This window comes from Babylonia areolata, chromosome 30 (assembly GCF_041734735.1).
Source record: "Babylonia areolata isolate BAREFJ2019XMU chromosome 30, ASM4173473v1, whole genome shotgun sequence".
NCBI classification, from domain to species: Eukaryota; Metazoa; Mollusca; class Gastropoda; order Neogastropoda; family Buccinidae; genus Babylonia; species Babylonia areolata.
In genome coordinates this window covers 2019683-2035927 of record NC_134905.1, presented here as the reverse complement: position 1 = coordinate 2035927, position 16245 = coordinate 2019683, and the positions used below count along the sequence as shown (strand labels likewise).

At 43.2% G+C, this 16245-nt stretch overlaps 1 protein-coding gene across 1 annotated transcript in view; it reads left to right on the top strand.

Moving 5' to 3' along the window:
* LOC143275219 (uncharacterized) overlaps positions 1 to 15529 on the top strand; it is a 50462-nt gene extending 34933 nt beyond the window's left edge. The window contains exons 10-12 of the mRNA XM_076579195.1: positions 1500 to 1642; positions 3323 to 3391; positions 6514 to 15529. Of these exons, the coding sequence (XP_076435310.1) occupies positions 1500 to 1642; positions 3323 to 3391; positions 6514 to 9407 (3106 nt within the window). The 3' untranslated portion in view covers positions 9408 to 15529. The remainder of the gene's footprint in view (positions 1 to 1499; positions 1643 to 3322; positions 3392 to 6513) is intronic.
* The last annotated feature ends 716 nt before the right edge of the window (positions 15530 to 16245 follow it).

The window sequence follows — 16245 nt, the reverse complement described above, 5'->3', positions numbered from 1 at the left end:
GTCGACACGAAGACAAAAATGGCGGAGATTTCTTCCTTGGGGAAATAGGCCTACACCGTTGACAATCGCCTCCTAACTGTTTTATACATACTTTTTTTTTTTAATTGGCGTCTTTTCTTTTGTTTAACTTTTATCCTTCTTCTGTTAATACTGATAACTGCAATACACAAGACTGGTTTGTTGTCCATATACAAGTACAGAAGTCCATTGTTCGATATGTGCGAACCAGAAAATAAAGTGTATTTATGGAACAAAGCTGTTTTAAGATAGGATTGAGATAAATAACTTGATAAAATTGGAAATGGTTTGCCTGTATACAAAAATGTCGAAACTATTTATGCAAAAGACGTTAATGTTGTCGCGGAATGATCACATTTAAAAGAAAAAAAGTTTTCTTCCAAAGCTTATATCTTTATATATATATATATATATATATATATATATAGAGAGAGAGAGAGAGAGAGAGAGAGAGAGAGAGAGAGAGAGAGAGAGAGAGAGAGAGAGAATCTTCTATAAAAAAAAAAAAAAATTTGAAATAAGAAAAAAAATCAATTGTCGCTGTTTTTCAACTTGCGCTTGTGACCACGCATAGCGGGGTTTCCCGAAAACGAACACGGTATGTTCAAGGTGGCTGCATTGAACTTGTCGGCCCAAGTGGTGTGTCTATGTCATTGTCTGTCTTACATCTATACATGGCACTGAATCGTTCTTTTATTTTGCTGATTGAAGTTCAATGGTTTCAAAGCACAGACAAGTACGTAAAGCTTAAGTCTACAGAAACAAAACCACAAAAATCCATCTTTGTGTTCTTTGATCACAAAATGTTTATAAATAGAATGTCAGGGAATTCCGTTTATATCCAGCTCTTGTTTATTTTGCTAAAACAACAACAACAACAAGAAATCAACAACATCAAACCGATCACGAGGGTAATAATGTAATCGATACCCTCCTTCCTCTCCCCTACACCATCCCCCAAGTAAAGGATTTCATTAGTGGACTTTATTTTTAGAGATCGGGAAAACTAATGTCGACCAATTCTGCATGTCCTCCCAGAAATAACTGTTCAAAGTCACTGTGAGTGTGTGTGTGTGTGTGTGTGTGTGTGTGTGTGTGTGTGTTTATGTGGTGTGTGTGTGTGTGTGTGTGCCCATGCGTGACTTTATTTGTGCTTGCAAACATTTATCAATGGCAGACTGGTTTCGTAGAACATTATGTATCTATCTATAAATCTATAATATATGCCCATCTCGCTTGCTCTGTGTGTGTGTGTGTGTGTGTGTGTGTGTGCGCGCGCGCGTGCACGCGCCCGCGCGTTGTTAGTTGTATCTGACTGACGTGTTGTAATGTTGTAAGGCGCATTGAGAGGTTTGAAAGTGCTATACAATGAATTGTTGTTGTTATCAATTCTTCTTTACAGTTTGACGGAGCTTCTGTCTGATTACTCATTCATTTGAATCAATCAATGGTCAGTTAACTGATATATACCAATGTTTCAGGAACATGGCTACGTCAAAAGACTACAGTCAAGATGACGCATCGACAGACACCAATGACGACACCATGTCAACAGGAAGTGTCCCAGATGACGTCATCCAAGCTCCTCTCAGTGTCAACAGGACTGCACATTCTGCTGTGCAAGGTATGTGGAACAGTGGCTTCAGTCAGCAGTAAGCGATCCAGAGTCCTTGTGTTTGAAACCCCTGTTCAGACCAGGATGTTCACTCGTACTCTCTCCTTCACTGGACTTTGAAAAAAGTGTTCAGTCAATCGGGCCAGACGATGAATGGAGACCCTGTGCGACGTACCGCACGTTAAAGAACTCACGGCAGCAAAATATTTGTCCCTGGCAAAATTGTTTGGAAAAATCCACTTTGATTGTGAAACGATTACACTTGTAGACATAAAATAATGGGTGGCGCCACACTGTCGCATCCTGAATTTTATACGGAAAAATATGTGGTAATAAAAAGTAATACAATACAATACAGCACAATACATTACAATACAATACAATACAATACAATACAATACAGTACAGTGCAGTGCAGTACAAAACAACACAATATATTGTTTCGCATAACGAACGTATGGTTTTGCATTGTATTGGGGAATTGGGGAGTGAGAAATATTAGAAATGATTACGTCTATGCTCCTATTTACTTTGACACAATTTTGAAACGATTATATTCACGCCACCGTTTCGTGAGCCCCAGTTTAGAGACAAGATGAACCACAGTTTAGAGAAAAGATGACCATAATTATTTACACTGCCATTTAGTTTACCACTGTTTAGAAATAATTATGTTTTCGAAATCATTTCACTTACCACAGTTTAGAGTTAATCATTTAGCTTACCCCAGTTCAGAGATATAATTTAGTAGGTCACAGTTTAGAGATTGTTATGTCTATGCTATGATTTAGTATACCACAGTTCAGAGATGATTATATCTACGTTATCATTAATTTGAGTAAATCACAGTTCAGAGATGATTATATCTAAGTTATCATTCAGTAAGCCACTGTTCAGATATTATGTATACACTACTGTTCAGTAAGACACAATTTAGAGATAATCATATCCATGTAATCATTCAATAATCAACACTTTAGAGATGATTAAATCTACGCTATCATTCGGTAAGCCTCAATTCAGAGATGATTAAATCTACGCTATCATTCGGTAAGCCTCACTTCAGGGATGATTAAATCTACGCTATCATTCGGTAAGCCTCAGTTCAGGGATGATTAAATCTACGCTATCATTCGGTAAGCCTCAGTTTAGGGATGATTAAATCTACGCTATCATTCGGTAAGCCTCAGTTTAGGGATGATTAAATCTACGCTATCATTCGGTAAGCCTCACTTTAGGGATGATTAAATCTACGCTATCATTTGGTAAGCCTCACTTTAGGGATGATTAAATCTACGCTATCATTCGGTAAGCTTCAGTTTAGGGATGATTAAATCTACGCTATCATTCGGTAAGCCTCAGTTCAGGGATGATCAAATCTACGCTATCATTCGGTAAGCTTCAGTTGAGGGATGATTAAATCTATGCTATCATTCGGTAAGCCTCAGTTTAGGGATGATTAAATCTACGCTATCATTCGGAAAGCCTTAGTTTAGGGATGATCAAATCTACGCTATCATTCGGTAAGCCTCAGTTTAGGGATGATCAAATCTACGCTATCATTCGGTAAGCCTCAGTTTAGGGATGATTAAATCTACGCTATCATTCGGTAAGCCTCAGTTTAGGGATGATCTGCGTGTGCTGTACTGCTTTTGTTCATGTGGCCATGTAGACACGTGTTTGTTTCAGATGTCATGAACCAGCTGGACGATGACTCACGTCTTCAATGTAATGAGATGGAAACGAACTTTCTAGCAGGTACATGCTTCCATAATAATGATAATAATACTGATAATAATAATAATATTAATATAATAATGATAATGATAATAAGACCCTTTGACCCCCACCCCCCCACCTCCCACTCACCCCTCCACCGCGACCCCCTCTTAAAATTGACATCCACCAGAATGTTGTCTCGTTCGTCATTTATCAGATGGATTCCCCCATCTCCTCGACAAAGGCGGCAGTACGTCGCAGGTCCTCCAGTCCTCCGTAGAGCTTCCGGGCCGCTGGGATTGGGTCGGGCCAAGTTTTCTCTCAGAGCTTTTGGTAGAGCGGGCAGGACTGCAGCAGATGTTCTGTTGTCTGGCTGCCTGTTCTGCAGGGGCACTGCTCTGTGTCGCCGATACGGAATTTCGTGTATAGGTGGTGTTTCAGGCGGTTGTAGCCTGTCCTGAGCCTGAAAATGGCTGCCTGCTCTCGACGAGTCAGCAGGTAGTACGGGTATGCTCTGTTGTGGCCTGGATGCTGCTGCTTCCACTTGTTCTGCAGCTTGGCCTTAATGATGGTCCTGGATTCAGAGTAGTTGGTAGACCTGTCCATCTGCTCTTTGGTATTGCCTTCCTTTGCCAGGGAGTCAGCAGTCTCGTTGCCAAGCACGTTGCAGTGGGAAGGAATCCACTGCAGGGTGACTGTGTGACTTGTGCAAAGGGAGGCGAGAGAGGAGGACAGATCATTGAGTTTTGGATCTCTCTTGGACCAAAGGGTCTGCAAGATGGACAGGGCGTCGGTCAGGAAGACAACGTTGTGGCTGGCATAGGGGCTGACCTCAACACAGGCTGCTGCTGTTTTCAAGGCTTCTGCTTCGGCTCTTTAACTGGTGGAGTACAGGTCGGTAGTGAGGCAGATCTTTTCTTCTCTGCCACCTGGATACTGAACATAGACTCCTGCCCCTCCGTTCCGAATGCCATCTGCCGCAGAGCCGTCAGTGTAGACATGAGTCTGGAACTCTTTGGGGAAATGGGTGTGGAGGTGTTCAAGGGTGAGGGACTTTCTTTCAGGGCCGCTTTGGGAATCTTTGGGGCCAACACCAGGGATGCTGCACTGGATGAGGGGAGGGGTTCCTTCGCTCCAGGCAGGGACGGCAAGACACCAGGGTATCACTTTGGGGGCATGGTCAAGGATATCCTGATGTTGCCGTTCTAGGATCCTGCTCTTTTGTATGAAACTCCCTCTCTTCAGCGTCCTTTTGTTGGCTGGGACAGTCTGTCCTTCATGGGGTGGCCTTGCAATCTCTTGAACTTGGCAGCCTGGGTCAGGAGTTTGGCGTCTCTGCTGTCGTCAAGGGGCTGGAGCTCTGTGATGGTTTCAAGCTCCTGAATTGGTGTAGACCTCATGGCCCCTGTGATGATATGGGTAGCTTGATTCTGAACCTTGCTGGTCAGTTCAGAGTTGGACTTGGCCGTAGTGCCCCATGCAGTCATGCCATACTCCAGCACTGGCCTGACTCTACCAGTGCACAGCCTCCTGAGGTTCGTGTTGTCTGTGCCCCATGTTGTTCCTGCCAGCTTCTTCATGAAGGAAAGTTGTACTTTTTCTCTTGATTCTGCTTTCTCTGCTTGCTTCTTCCACGTCAGGCGTTTGTCAAAAGTGACTCCCAGGTACGTGGGGTTGTTCTCAGCAAGCAGAGTTTGTCCATTGATGCGCATGTTGGCCTTTTGTTCTTTGGGTGAGAGGCTGAAAACAGTGTAAGTGGTCTTTTTGGCATTAATTGTCACCAGCCACTGTTTAGTCCAGCTTTCGAGAACATTCAGCACCTGCTGTAGTCTGTAGCTGGCAGTTGTTCTTCCGAGCACCATAGGACAAGACGTCTGCATAGATGGCTCCCTGAACTTCGCGTGGCATATCTTTGACGATGTTGTTGATAAAGACGAGGAATGGTGTGGGGCTGAGGACACCTCCTTGAGGAACTCCTTCTCTCAGTGTCTTCTTCCGACTGTATGCTCCATTGACATGGACTCGGGCCTTCCTATTTTTCAGGTACTGCGAGATCCACTGGTACATACCACCAGTCACACCACTCTTCTGAAGCTTCCACTGGAGGCCATCCTTCCAGACTTTGTCGTACGCCTTTTCCATGTCTATCCACACCGTCAGTGTATGCTGTTTGTCCTGGAAGCCATCCTCGATCTTCTGGGCTATGTAGGTCACTTGGTCCTCAGTGGAATGATGTTGGCAGAAGCCTGCCTGCTCTGGAGTGATGATGTTGTTCTTCTCCAGGTGCCAAACTAGGCGCGAGTTGATCATACGCTCTAGGAGCTTGCCCACGCAGCTGGTGAGGCTGATGGGATGATAACTATCAGCCCTGGCTCTGTCTTTGCCCTTCTTGTGGATGGGCACCATGTCAGCTTCTCACCAGCTCTGTGGAACATGCCCCGCCTTCCAACTGTTGTTGAAGAGAGCAAGGAGTTTGGTCTTTGCTTTGGTGCCAAGGTGTTTTAGCATTTTGTTGGTGATTTTGTCAGGACCTGGAGATTTTTTGTCCAGCAAAGACTTTATGGGTTCTTCAAACTCCTTCAGTTTGAAAGGCCTGTCCATATATTCAGGTTGGTCTTGGTCATCCTGATGATTCTTCATTTCATCATGGACTTGTTTTCTGTCCTCTGACACAGTGATGTTGCTGATCTGCTTATAGCTGTCTATGAAGCAGTTTGCTGCCTCTCTCCCTGTCACCATCTCCTGGTCTTTTTGAAGTGTGACAGGTGCTGACCTGGTCTCTTCGTTGTTCATGGCTGTGGTGAGTTTCCAGAGTTTGTTGCCATCTCTGTCAAGGTTCAGCTTTTCTGTTTTCTCCATCCAGCTTATGACTACACCTTTTGGTGGACAACAAGAAAGCCATTGTTTGTCACACACTATGTCAATGGACGATTATTTTAATAGCACCCTGATGAATGAAGAGGTAAGGAAGTAGATGATTAACTACTTATTTGAGTGATTCAGATTGTGGTTATTTTGTTTATCTATGACGAGGCTTGTTCTTGGTTAAATTCTCAACATGATGCAGACATTCCCAGTTTCTGAGTATGTCTGTTGGTCATGTGGTTTTCAAACCAATGACCGTATTTTTAAGAATGTCTTTGGTTGTTGATTTATTTCAGGAAACAGCGAAATGACCATAGACAGCGAACGCTCTGAGTACGTACGCACACACGCCATGGAAGAGGCTGATTACATACTCAAGAAAGCTGGATGTGTGATTCTGAGCGGGCCCCCTGGCTGCGGTAAGACCTTCACAGCACACGCTCTTCTACGACGTTTCAGTTCACAGGGGTTTAAACCGTACATCTTCCAACAGATTGGTGAGTGGAACTCTCATATTGGGCAGGACAGGCGTAGCGTAGTGCTGCTGGATGGACTCTTTGGCGAGGTTTGGCTGAACGAAGAACAGCACACCAGATGGGAGAACATTATGGGTTGTGCAATGTTGTTGGTGAAAGAAGGAACATGCAAGCTGCTGATCACAGTCTACCCACACGTGCTGCGTCAACTCCGACGGCTGGAAAAGTCGAAGAGTCCTCTGAGGGATGTTAATGCTGTTGTGCATCTGCCAGGCACTTTGCCAGAACATGTCAAGGAGAAATTTCTCAATTTCCATCTGGACAAACTTGATCTTGAAACTGAAAGACAACGTCGGATTGTGGAGGAAATTCTAGAAAAAGATGCAAGTGGTCCTGTTTTTCCATGGTGCTGTGATTATATGGTGAACAAGTGGAGTTCATCAGAGGATCCCACTGCCATATTTTTGACACCTGCTGTGGCCCATGCACAGTTACTGACAGAGATGATTGCAGACAACACCCATGGAACCATCTTTGCTGCAGTGTTTGCACTGACTATGAAGGGGGTGTCTCACTTCTTGCACAATCTGTCAACAGCTGCACCCCATCTGAAAGAGCTAGGGTTTTCAAACATCGACGATGACACACTGGCAAAATATGAAGACGTCCTGCATGGGTACGTACTGTCAGAAGGAACGTTTTCCAGTCGTGTTCTGTACGAAGCTGCCTGCCTGGCTCTGGGTAGCTTCTTCCGATTTCCTACAATGCTGAGGGTCTGTGACCTGCCATTTCTCGTGCAGTACGTGCACACGCCAGTGGTGAACATGCCTGGGGGTCTGCCTTCAAAAGTATATGTCACTCTTGGATCAGTCACACGCAGCTCCACGGACACAAAACTCTGTTCAGATGACTGTCAGTCACTGGCGGAGAGGATCTACACATTGATCACTGAAGGCAACCTGCTGCACATCTCCCAGCACCCTTCCCTTCAGTGTCCCCAGTTTCTGCAGGAGCTGGACAACTACTGTGCAAAGGACAGCAAGAGGATCAATCAATTGTTGGATGCCGTGGATCCTGTGCATAGACTACCGCTTGTCTACTGGTCTGCCTTTCACCCGTCTCCCCACCTGACTCGCTGGTGTCTGTCTAAGCCACAGGCAAACAAAAAACAGTCCACTCGTTTGCTGATGGCCTGTTCACTCTTTGATCATTTGACACAGAGCTCAAAATGCAGACTTCAGTCTTTCCTTCACACAACGTTAAACCCGGAACAGTTCCAACATCCAGAATGCGTCATGAACTTTCCATTACTCACGGAAGGTCAGTGTCTGACAAGAGATACAGAGAAACAAGTGAACGCCATCAGAGGAACAGGATCAGCAGAACAGAGACTGCAGTACCTCTGTGATCCCTCCATGCCCATTCCACATGATGTGGTCACAGTGCAGGTAACCCATGACAACGTGCAGCTCCAGGTGAAGGACAGGCGTCACTGGTACCTGGTGTTCCGACTGCTGACAGACAGACAGGTGAGTGACACAGACCGAGACGGCAACTCCCTCCTTCACGTTGCTGTGGAAAGTGCGCAGTTGTCAGCTGTACGGCTGTCTCTGAAAGCTGGTGCAGTCATTACTCAGCAAAACAGGCAAGGTGTGACACCGTATCATATGACTCACACCAAGCGTTCACTGATTTTAAAGAAAAATTACAGAAGCGTTGACCAAATCTTCAGAAGTATGTGTGACCTTGACAAGGTAGAAATGCAGCTCCTCCTGCTCCAGGGTATGACCAGCGTGAACGACAAGGACAGTGAAGGAAGGACAGGTCTGCTGGAGGCGTGTTCTGAAGGGCATGAAGACATCGCTGAACTGTACATTGAACTTGGTGCAGATGTCAATGTTCTTGCACCACCATTGGAATTTTCCCGCACTCCACTGCACTATGCATGTGAAAACGGTATGGTGCGTTCAGTGGAACTCCTGATTCAGCATCAGGCAGATGTCACCAGCACGACAGGGGAAGGAAGTACAGCTCTGCACTTTGCTTGTAAGTGCCCCTCACACACTGCTTCAGCTGACATCACCTGTCTCCTGCTTCGGGCTGGGGCTGACGTCAATGCAAAGGACAGTACTAAGAACACACCACTGATGTGGGCTGTTGAAAGAGGTCATGCTGACACAGCCAAACTGCTGCTGGAACACGGCGCTGACGTCAACACAAAGAACAGAGCTGGGTACACACCACTGATGTGTGCTGTCATTGGAGGTCACGCTGACATAGCCAAACTGCTGATGGAACACGGCGCTGACGTCAACACAAAGAACAGTGATGGGCTCACACCACTGATGTATGCTGTAAGAAGAGGTCACGCCGACACAGCCAAACTGCTGCTGGAACACGGCGCTGACGTCAACACAACCGATATTGCTGGGCGCACACCACTGATGTATGCTGTCATTGGAGGTCACACCGACACAGCCAAACTGCTGCTGGAACACGGCCCTGACGTCAACACAAAGAACAGTGATGGGTGCACACCACTGATGTGTGCTGTCAGAGGAGGTCACGCCAACACAGCCAAACTGCTTCTGGAATACGGCGCTGACGTTAACGCACACAACAAAGGCGGCCTCACAGCACTTACCTGTGCTGCCAAGACAGGCCGCAGTGACATTGTAAAAATGCTGAAAAGCCACGGTGCCCATATCAAATGACGGGAAACACGGACCACTTAGGCCCCTTACTACTGTAGAAGAGTGAGGGTGGCGAAAGGAAATCGTGCTTATCGTGGTAAGGACAAACCTGCATAACTACTTTTCACAGAGCAGAAAAAAAATACTGAAGACAAAAAAGAAGTGTTTTCACAACCATTTCAGTGTAGTTCGTCCTGGTACATCATCTGTCAGCGACACACTGACCGTGCAAAACAGAGAAATATAAATCTGTGCTTGAAGACTGTCCTTCACTCTTTGTTTTCATCTCGTTCACACACGCACTCTCTCTCTATCTCTCTCATGTGCATCATATTGAATTGCATTGCATCATACTGTATTGTTTTGTATTGCATTGCATCGTATCGTATTGTGTTGCATTGCATTGAATTGCATTGTATTTTTTTCTGTATACACACGTTTGGTAAATAGTATATAAACTGTCTGAGAATTTTGGGCATGGCTGGTGGGATAGGTAGTGTGGTAAGATGATGGTAAGATCTTTTGACCGCCCCCCTCCCCCCAACCACCCCCCCAACCCCACCCACCCCCACCCCCCCACCCCTCACTCCCCCACTGCCTCCTCCCCATTTGAGAATAGGTGACATAGCAGGAAGGGCACGACCTGTGTTGGTGGTGAAGCAGAAAGTCTCTGAGAGTGGGTCTTGTGGACAATGAAATCAACACCCGTGTTGACAATGAACGGGTTTTTGTTCATGTATCCCTTGTGTTTGAGTGTGGTTTCTACTTCTTTTTTTTTCCTTTTTTGCTTCCATTTCTTTTTGTAACACTGAAGTGATCTCTGTTCTTAAGTATGTTATTTGCTTTGGTGGTTATTCTGTAATACTGTTGTCTGTATTTTGGTAACTGGTTTTTATTACTGTGATCCATTTTGTATTTCATTCATATTGTTTTTTGTTTTGTTTTTTATTATACTGATTATAGAGTCTGTTTTACTTTGGTTAACTGGCCTCAGTTATTACATTTATCCCGAGAGTCTTGGTGCCCTGCCTATGTCAGTAAACCCAAGACATTCAGATCAAAGGTATCTAAATGAGGGACTGTTGAGGATGCATGAAGCTTATCTGGGGAGTGATATATCTGGTAAAGACTAGCTGCAGTGCTAGTTAATGGTGTTTGTGTCTACACTTAGCAAGATGAATTGATACTGACTAGCCTGGGTTTTAAGTACACTACTTGTGGTTGTTTTATGCCATGTTGACAACAGATTTGCTGGGAAATATAGTGTCAGTGGAAATGTGATGTTGTGTCACAAGAGTATTGAAACAGCATGCTGGCTGATTTGGTTATGCAGGTTTAAATGTAACGAATCTGTGTTTCGTGGAGGAATTTTTTGTTTAATGTCCCGTCACACATATCGGTGATTGAAGACATTTTGTTAAAGTATTTATGAATACATCTGAGTATTATCGGTTAGAAGGGGTGGGAGATGTGGATGAATGGAGGGTTGGGGGAAACTGGGCAAATGTGGGTGAAATTTGGAAGAAGAAAAAAAAACACTCTAAATACAGTTACAGGTAATTACTTAAAGGACTTCGTAAAAGAGAAGTCGTTAAACTGACAAGCGAAACAACTGATAATGAATGCAAAAAGTCAAAAACATCAACGTTCTCAGTCACTTATGAAGACACACTTTCGTGTATAAAAAGACTTCATCAAGCTACAGTGAAAAATTATATGCTCAATTGTCAGGTTACTAAAACATATACACTTGACATTAGAACAATACTTGGTCCGTAATGAATTTGATAATAGTCTGAGAGCTAAGCTCAGAATTGGTCTGCAAATCGGACCAAAGTCTGAGAAAGTCAACTGACGAGATTTTAGACTTGAATTCAAGCACCTATAAAAGTCTCTTTCTAGTATATTGCTTATTTCCTTGTATAACAATGGGCAATGTACTTTTATACTATCTATATGATTTTTTGCTCCCCTTTTTGCTGCCCTGTCTGCTTGGTCGTTATAACGGAATCCAGTGTGGGATGGTATCCAACAAAAATCAACATTTGTACCCTTCACAAATAGAGAGTGCAATAAATACCTAATTTCAAAAAATAAATCCTCTCTTTGATTATTCTCAAAAAGGAGCAAACCTTTTAAGACAGATTGAGAATCAACACGAAATAGGATATTACTTACTATGATTATGTGTTTCGTTCAGAAAGCATGGTTTGTGGCAGAGCACAGCCAATGTGTGTGATTTGCTTCTTATGGGGACAGACAGAAGGGAAGGGGTTAAGGTTAGATATCGTCACTCAGTGGAATAGGTCGGTGTCCTTTTGAGTAACCCCCCACGCCCACCCCCACGTCCAATAGTATGATGCTATTTTGTTACAATGTATGACTTAGGATATCACGTCCGGCTTAAACGGTGATGTGTCTTGGTCATATCAATGATAATGTTTGGTACTGATGTTGCCCAGTGGTATGTCAGTGGTATGTCAACTGTGGGAACAATGTAAACACTGAGTTTTGTGAAGCCAAAGAGATAGTATATGTGTAGCAGGTGTGTAGAGTGCTTTGGTTTTGCTACTATTAATACAGGTTTTGATACATTTTTTTATGTATTGTCTACCTTGCTTTGGTTTTGCTACTATAAATTCAGGTTTTGATGCATTTTTGATGTATTGTCTACCTAGTTTGTAAATAAGATGGTGACGGTTAAATTTGAAATGAACACATCGACAGGCTAACACTGTGTCAGTGTGTGTTGAGGATTTTTCATGTGTGTATGCGCGTGGGGATAACAGCAAGATGTTATGAGACATATGTTTGACATGTTGGTAGTTGTGATGACATGTGTAGGAGTTGTGTTATGTGGCAGTGGTTTACTTTGTTCAGACAAAGTGGGAAAATACATTGTAATGTGGTTAACGGGTTAGAAAACACTGGGAGCATAGAGAGTTAGTCCTATGTTGTGGCACATGGTTTGCTGTTTGACTGAACTTGGTAGTTATGATTTCCATGTAATTTTGCCTGTCAAGATACTTTGTGGGAATTTGTTCTGTCTGAATGGAAACACAGCTGTCATGGTACAGTCATCAGTGATTAAGGAGTTGTCAAGCATTGAGAGTTTTGTTGTTGTTGTTGTTGTTGTTTTTTTGTGTGTTTTTTTTTTTTTTTTTGCTGCCCCATCATCTGCAACGTTTCAGTGGCATTACTCCCACGCCGCTCATTTAGATTCCACCATGCACGGCCACACTCGGGTTCGTCCATCATAGTTCCAGCGTCGGCAGTCCACAGGGAACCATCGGTGTTAGGTCGCCAGGAGGCCACACACCAGAGGAGACCCTGCACTGCTGCTGAGTCACTTCGGTGGTGTTCAGTGGTGCCTGTTCTGATTTAACGTACTTAGGACATCACTTACTAACCCCCCTACTAACGACAATAATGGTTTAGTCGCGGAGCCAGACTGGGTGAGCGTCCCTCCCAGAGTGGAGACCACCACCACGTTCCCCAAACAACAGCCCCCCATGAATCTGCCGACACTGAAGGCATTGACAGGACTCATCCCAAGCACAGAAGTGGAGGGATATCAAAACTGAGGTCAGCATGACAGCAGGGCATGAAAGGCCACAGACTTTGAGACTGTTTTGTTTATATTGATGTTGATGGAGGAGAAGGAGGAGGATGACGATGACGATGTTGCTGTGGAGGTCCATTCTGGTTTAGGACTGCGTGACAAGGCTGTACTCTACGCTTCCTGTCATAGTGATATCCCGGCGTTAACCAGGCCTGAGAGATACAGACACTTGCAGTGTTGGTCAAGTAATTTGAGCAACACACCCAAAGACGCATCCTTGAAGTGGATGACACTCGACTGTGTGGTCCCAGTCTCCCCATTTAAGCCCACAGCACACTCAACTCTGAGTAGGAGCCGACCACGGGCCGAAAAAACCACCTCCGCTGGGATTCGAACCCGCGCCCTCCCAGCCGTCAGTCCGCGACGCTAACCACTTCGCCACGGCAGCTGGCGGCTGAGAGTTGTCAGTCATATGTTTGCATTATATTTTATGTCACCAATTGTTGGTGCTGGATAAGCTACCTTGAGCTTAGTGTTCTTGACATAGATCACCGTGAGAAAAGTGTATTGCTGGACACGTGGTTGAGAGTGCCAAGATAAATAATGAACTGCTTATGTTGACGGCATATTCACTTTTTTTGTATAGTATATCTGCCTTCAGAGCAGTGATGTCCAGCATATGTTGTTGTTTTGTTTTTAACCTGCGTTTCTAGCCGTGTGTGTGCTCCAGGTGTGCTGTTCTTTTGTAAACACCTGATAAACGTCACTTCGTGTGATCCTGATTTTGGTGTGAAGGGAGAGTGTGAACCTGACCTGAGCAGTCATTTTTTATCATTTTTTTGTTCAAACAGGAACTTCTTTTGCTAAGGATGGAAGTTATATTTCTGGTGCATGTCTTTGCTGCAGATAGTAAAGAAAGGAAATTAATCTGTAATTAATGCTAGGGGGGTTAATTTGCTTTAAACTGATCTTTCTCATCTTAAACATTACATTCTGAAATTATACTCAATACATAAAAAGCTTGTGTGTTTTACTCTCAGTGTACAGGGCTTTCACTATGTTCATTCGCCCAAGTGGTCTTTTTCGGAAAATACTAAAAATCGATACTACGAGTGGACTTTATAGATCTATTGGCTGATCCCTGAAGGTCATGGGCAAAAATCAATTGCGTACACATATTTATACATATTCAAAGCGCGTGCTCATCTTCCTCGCGAACGCGAAGGTCGCCATTTTGTTTCAAGTTGTTGACCTGCCCGTTCAAATCGACAATACACGATAACATGTGATGGAAAATTGGAGCAGGAGACCGTTAAATATTTATTCAGAGAAAGATTTGTGAACGCCTAATCACGTACTGGATTATGCCCCAAACTGTCATAAAAATATCAACAAAATCAGTCGGAATTCACAGTTTAAAATAATAAACCATGAGAGTTAATACCCTTGATGAAACGTAAAAATTTCCAGTACTGACTTTTCTCAAAATGAAGTCCTTTTCACTTCATACGACGTTTAGAAGTACTTGTACTTAGCTCTACATGTTATTGAATTGACCGTGTCGTACATTCCCGGCGGGTGTAACTGAACTTGTACATCTATCTAGATCCAGAGAAAACGGCTAAATGTTGTATTGCGGCGATAGCCACGTCTCCTTTACCTTGGACTTGAAATGAATTTATAATTGCCCTTAAAGATTTTTTGAATGCCCAAGATACACTAGAATAATATGATTTAAACAGCGTTCTCACTTCGAATACCACAATCGATTTATCGCCATTTAAAAAAGCACGTTTATATGTTAAATTTTTGTATTGGGTAAGACATTTTCTTCTCACCCGAACACGCGGGGTTCCAATCTGCCGTCAGAACTTTTTTGTTCTTTTTTTTCTTCTTTTTTTTTCTTTCTTTCTTTTTTTTTAACCCGAAGCTTTATACTAACAAACACAGAACACATTTTAACGATTAGATTTTTTTTAAGAAGTGTATCACAAGTGAGTCTTGAAGGCTTTACCTCTCTTGTTAAAGACTTGAAGCAGAAGAAAACCATCATGTAGAGTCCGTGTGGGTAGAAGACTGAACAGATTGATTCATAAAGATGATGGATGATGTCTCGCTAGTGTGTGATGAAATGATTTTAATGGGCGATTTTGATATAGATTTAATGAAATCCAGTAATGTTTGGACACAAATTTATGAATCATTTGATCTAACTCAGCTCTGTGTGTGTGTGTGTGTGTGTGTGTGTGTGTGTGTGTGTGTGTGTGTGTGTGTGTGTGTGTGTGTGTGTGTGTGTGTGTGTGTGTTATTAGTTACATGAAACATATGTGTAAGCATATTATATTGTTAGTAGAGGACGCAGAATATGCTCAATCAGAGCAGCAGTCTAATATCACCATCTTAGGTGAACAGACCATGAATAAATAAACGAACGAATCAGCTTTTTGACAAACCCACATGGATTACTTCTACTTGTACACTGATTAATATTCATGCTTCCTCCACTAACAATATGATATGCTTAAACATATGTTTCATGTAACTCACACACACACACACACACACACACACACACACACACACACACACACACACACACACACACACACACACACACAGGGAACTTTTGTCCATAGTTTACGATTCTTGTGAACTGTAAATCACAGAAAGAGTAGTCTCACACCATGTATTCTTTCCTTGTGAAAATACATCTGTGAATGTTAAGTATTGGACAATCAAACTATAGAAAAGGATTGTTTGGAACAATGGCAATGCCTACTTTTTTTTCGTCTTTTTTTTTAATGAACCTTTTTTAATTTCATTTCAGACAACGAAACCGAGCATTGACACACGACCAGAAAAAAAACAAAACAAAAAAACAACAAAATGGATAAACATCATCATTTCCTTACACTGAGTATATCATTCAATTATTCATACAAATACATACAAACTCACACACATGCACACATACGTACATACGTACACATATAAACACAAACACACACTGCCACAAGCACACAAATCCACAGACATGCACACAAACATATCGGCACCTGTATACACGCACCTTCATCCACCGATGTCTGCATGTAATGTATACATTAAACGTCATAGAACACAGCACCCATACCTCATAGCATGTTCAAATAATCAATGCTGTCCTTTTGTGTGTGTGTGTGTGTGTTTGTTTGTTTTTTTGGTTTTGGGGTTTTTTTTGTTATCCTTCTGTATTCCACTCATGCCCCTAGAAATACTATGCAGCGATATGTATATATTGAACGAGTGATAAGTGCA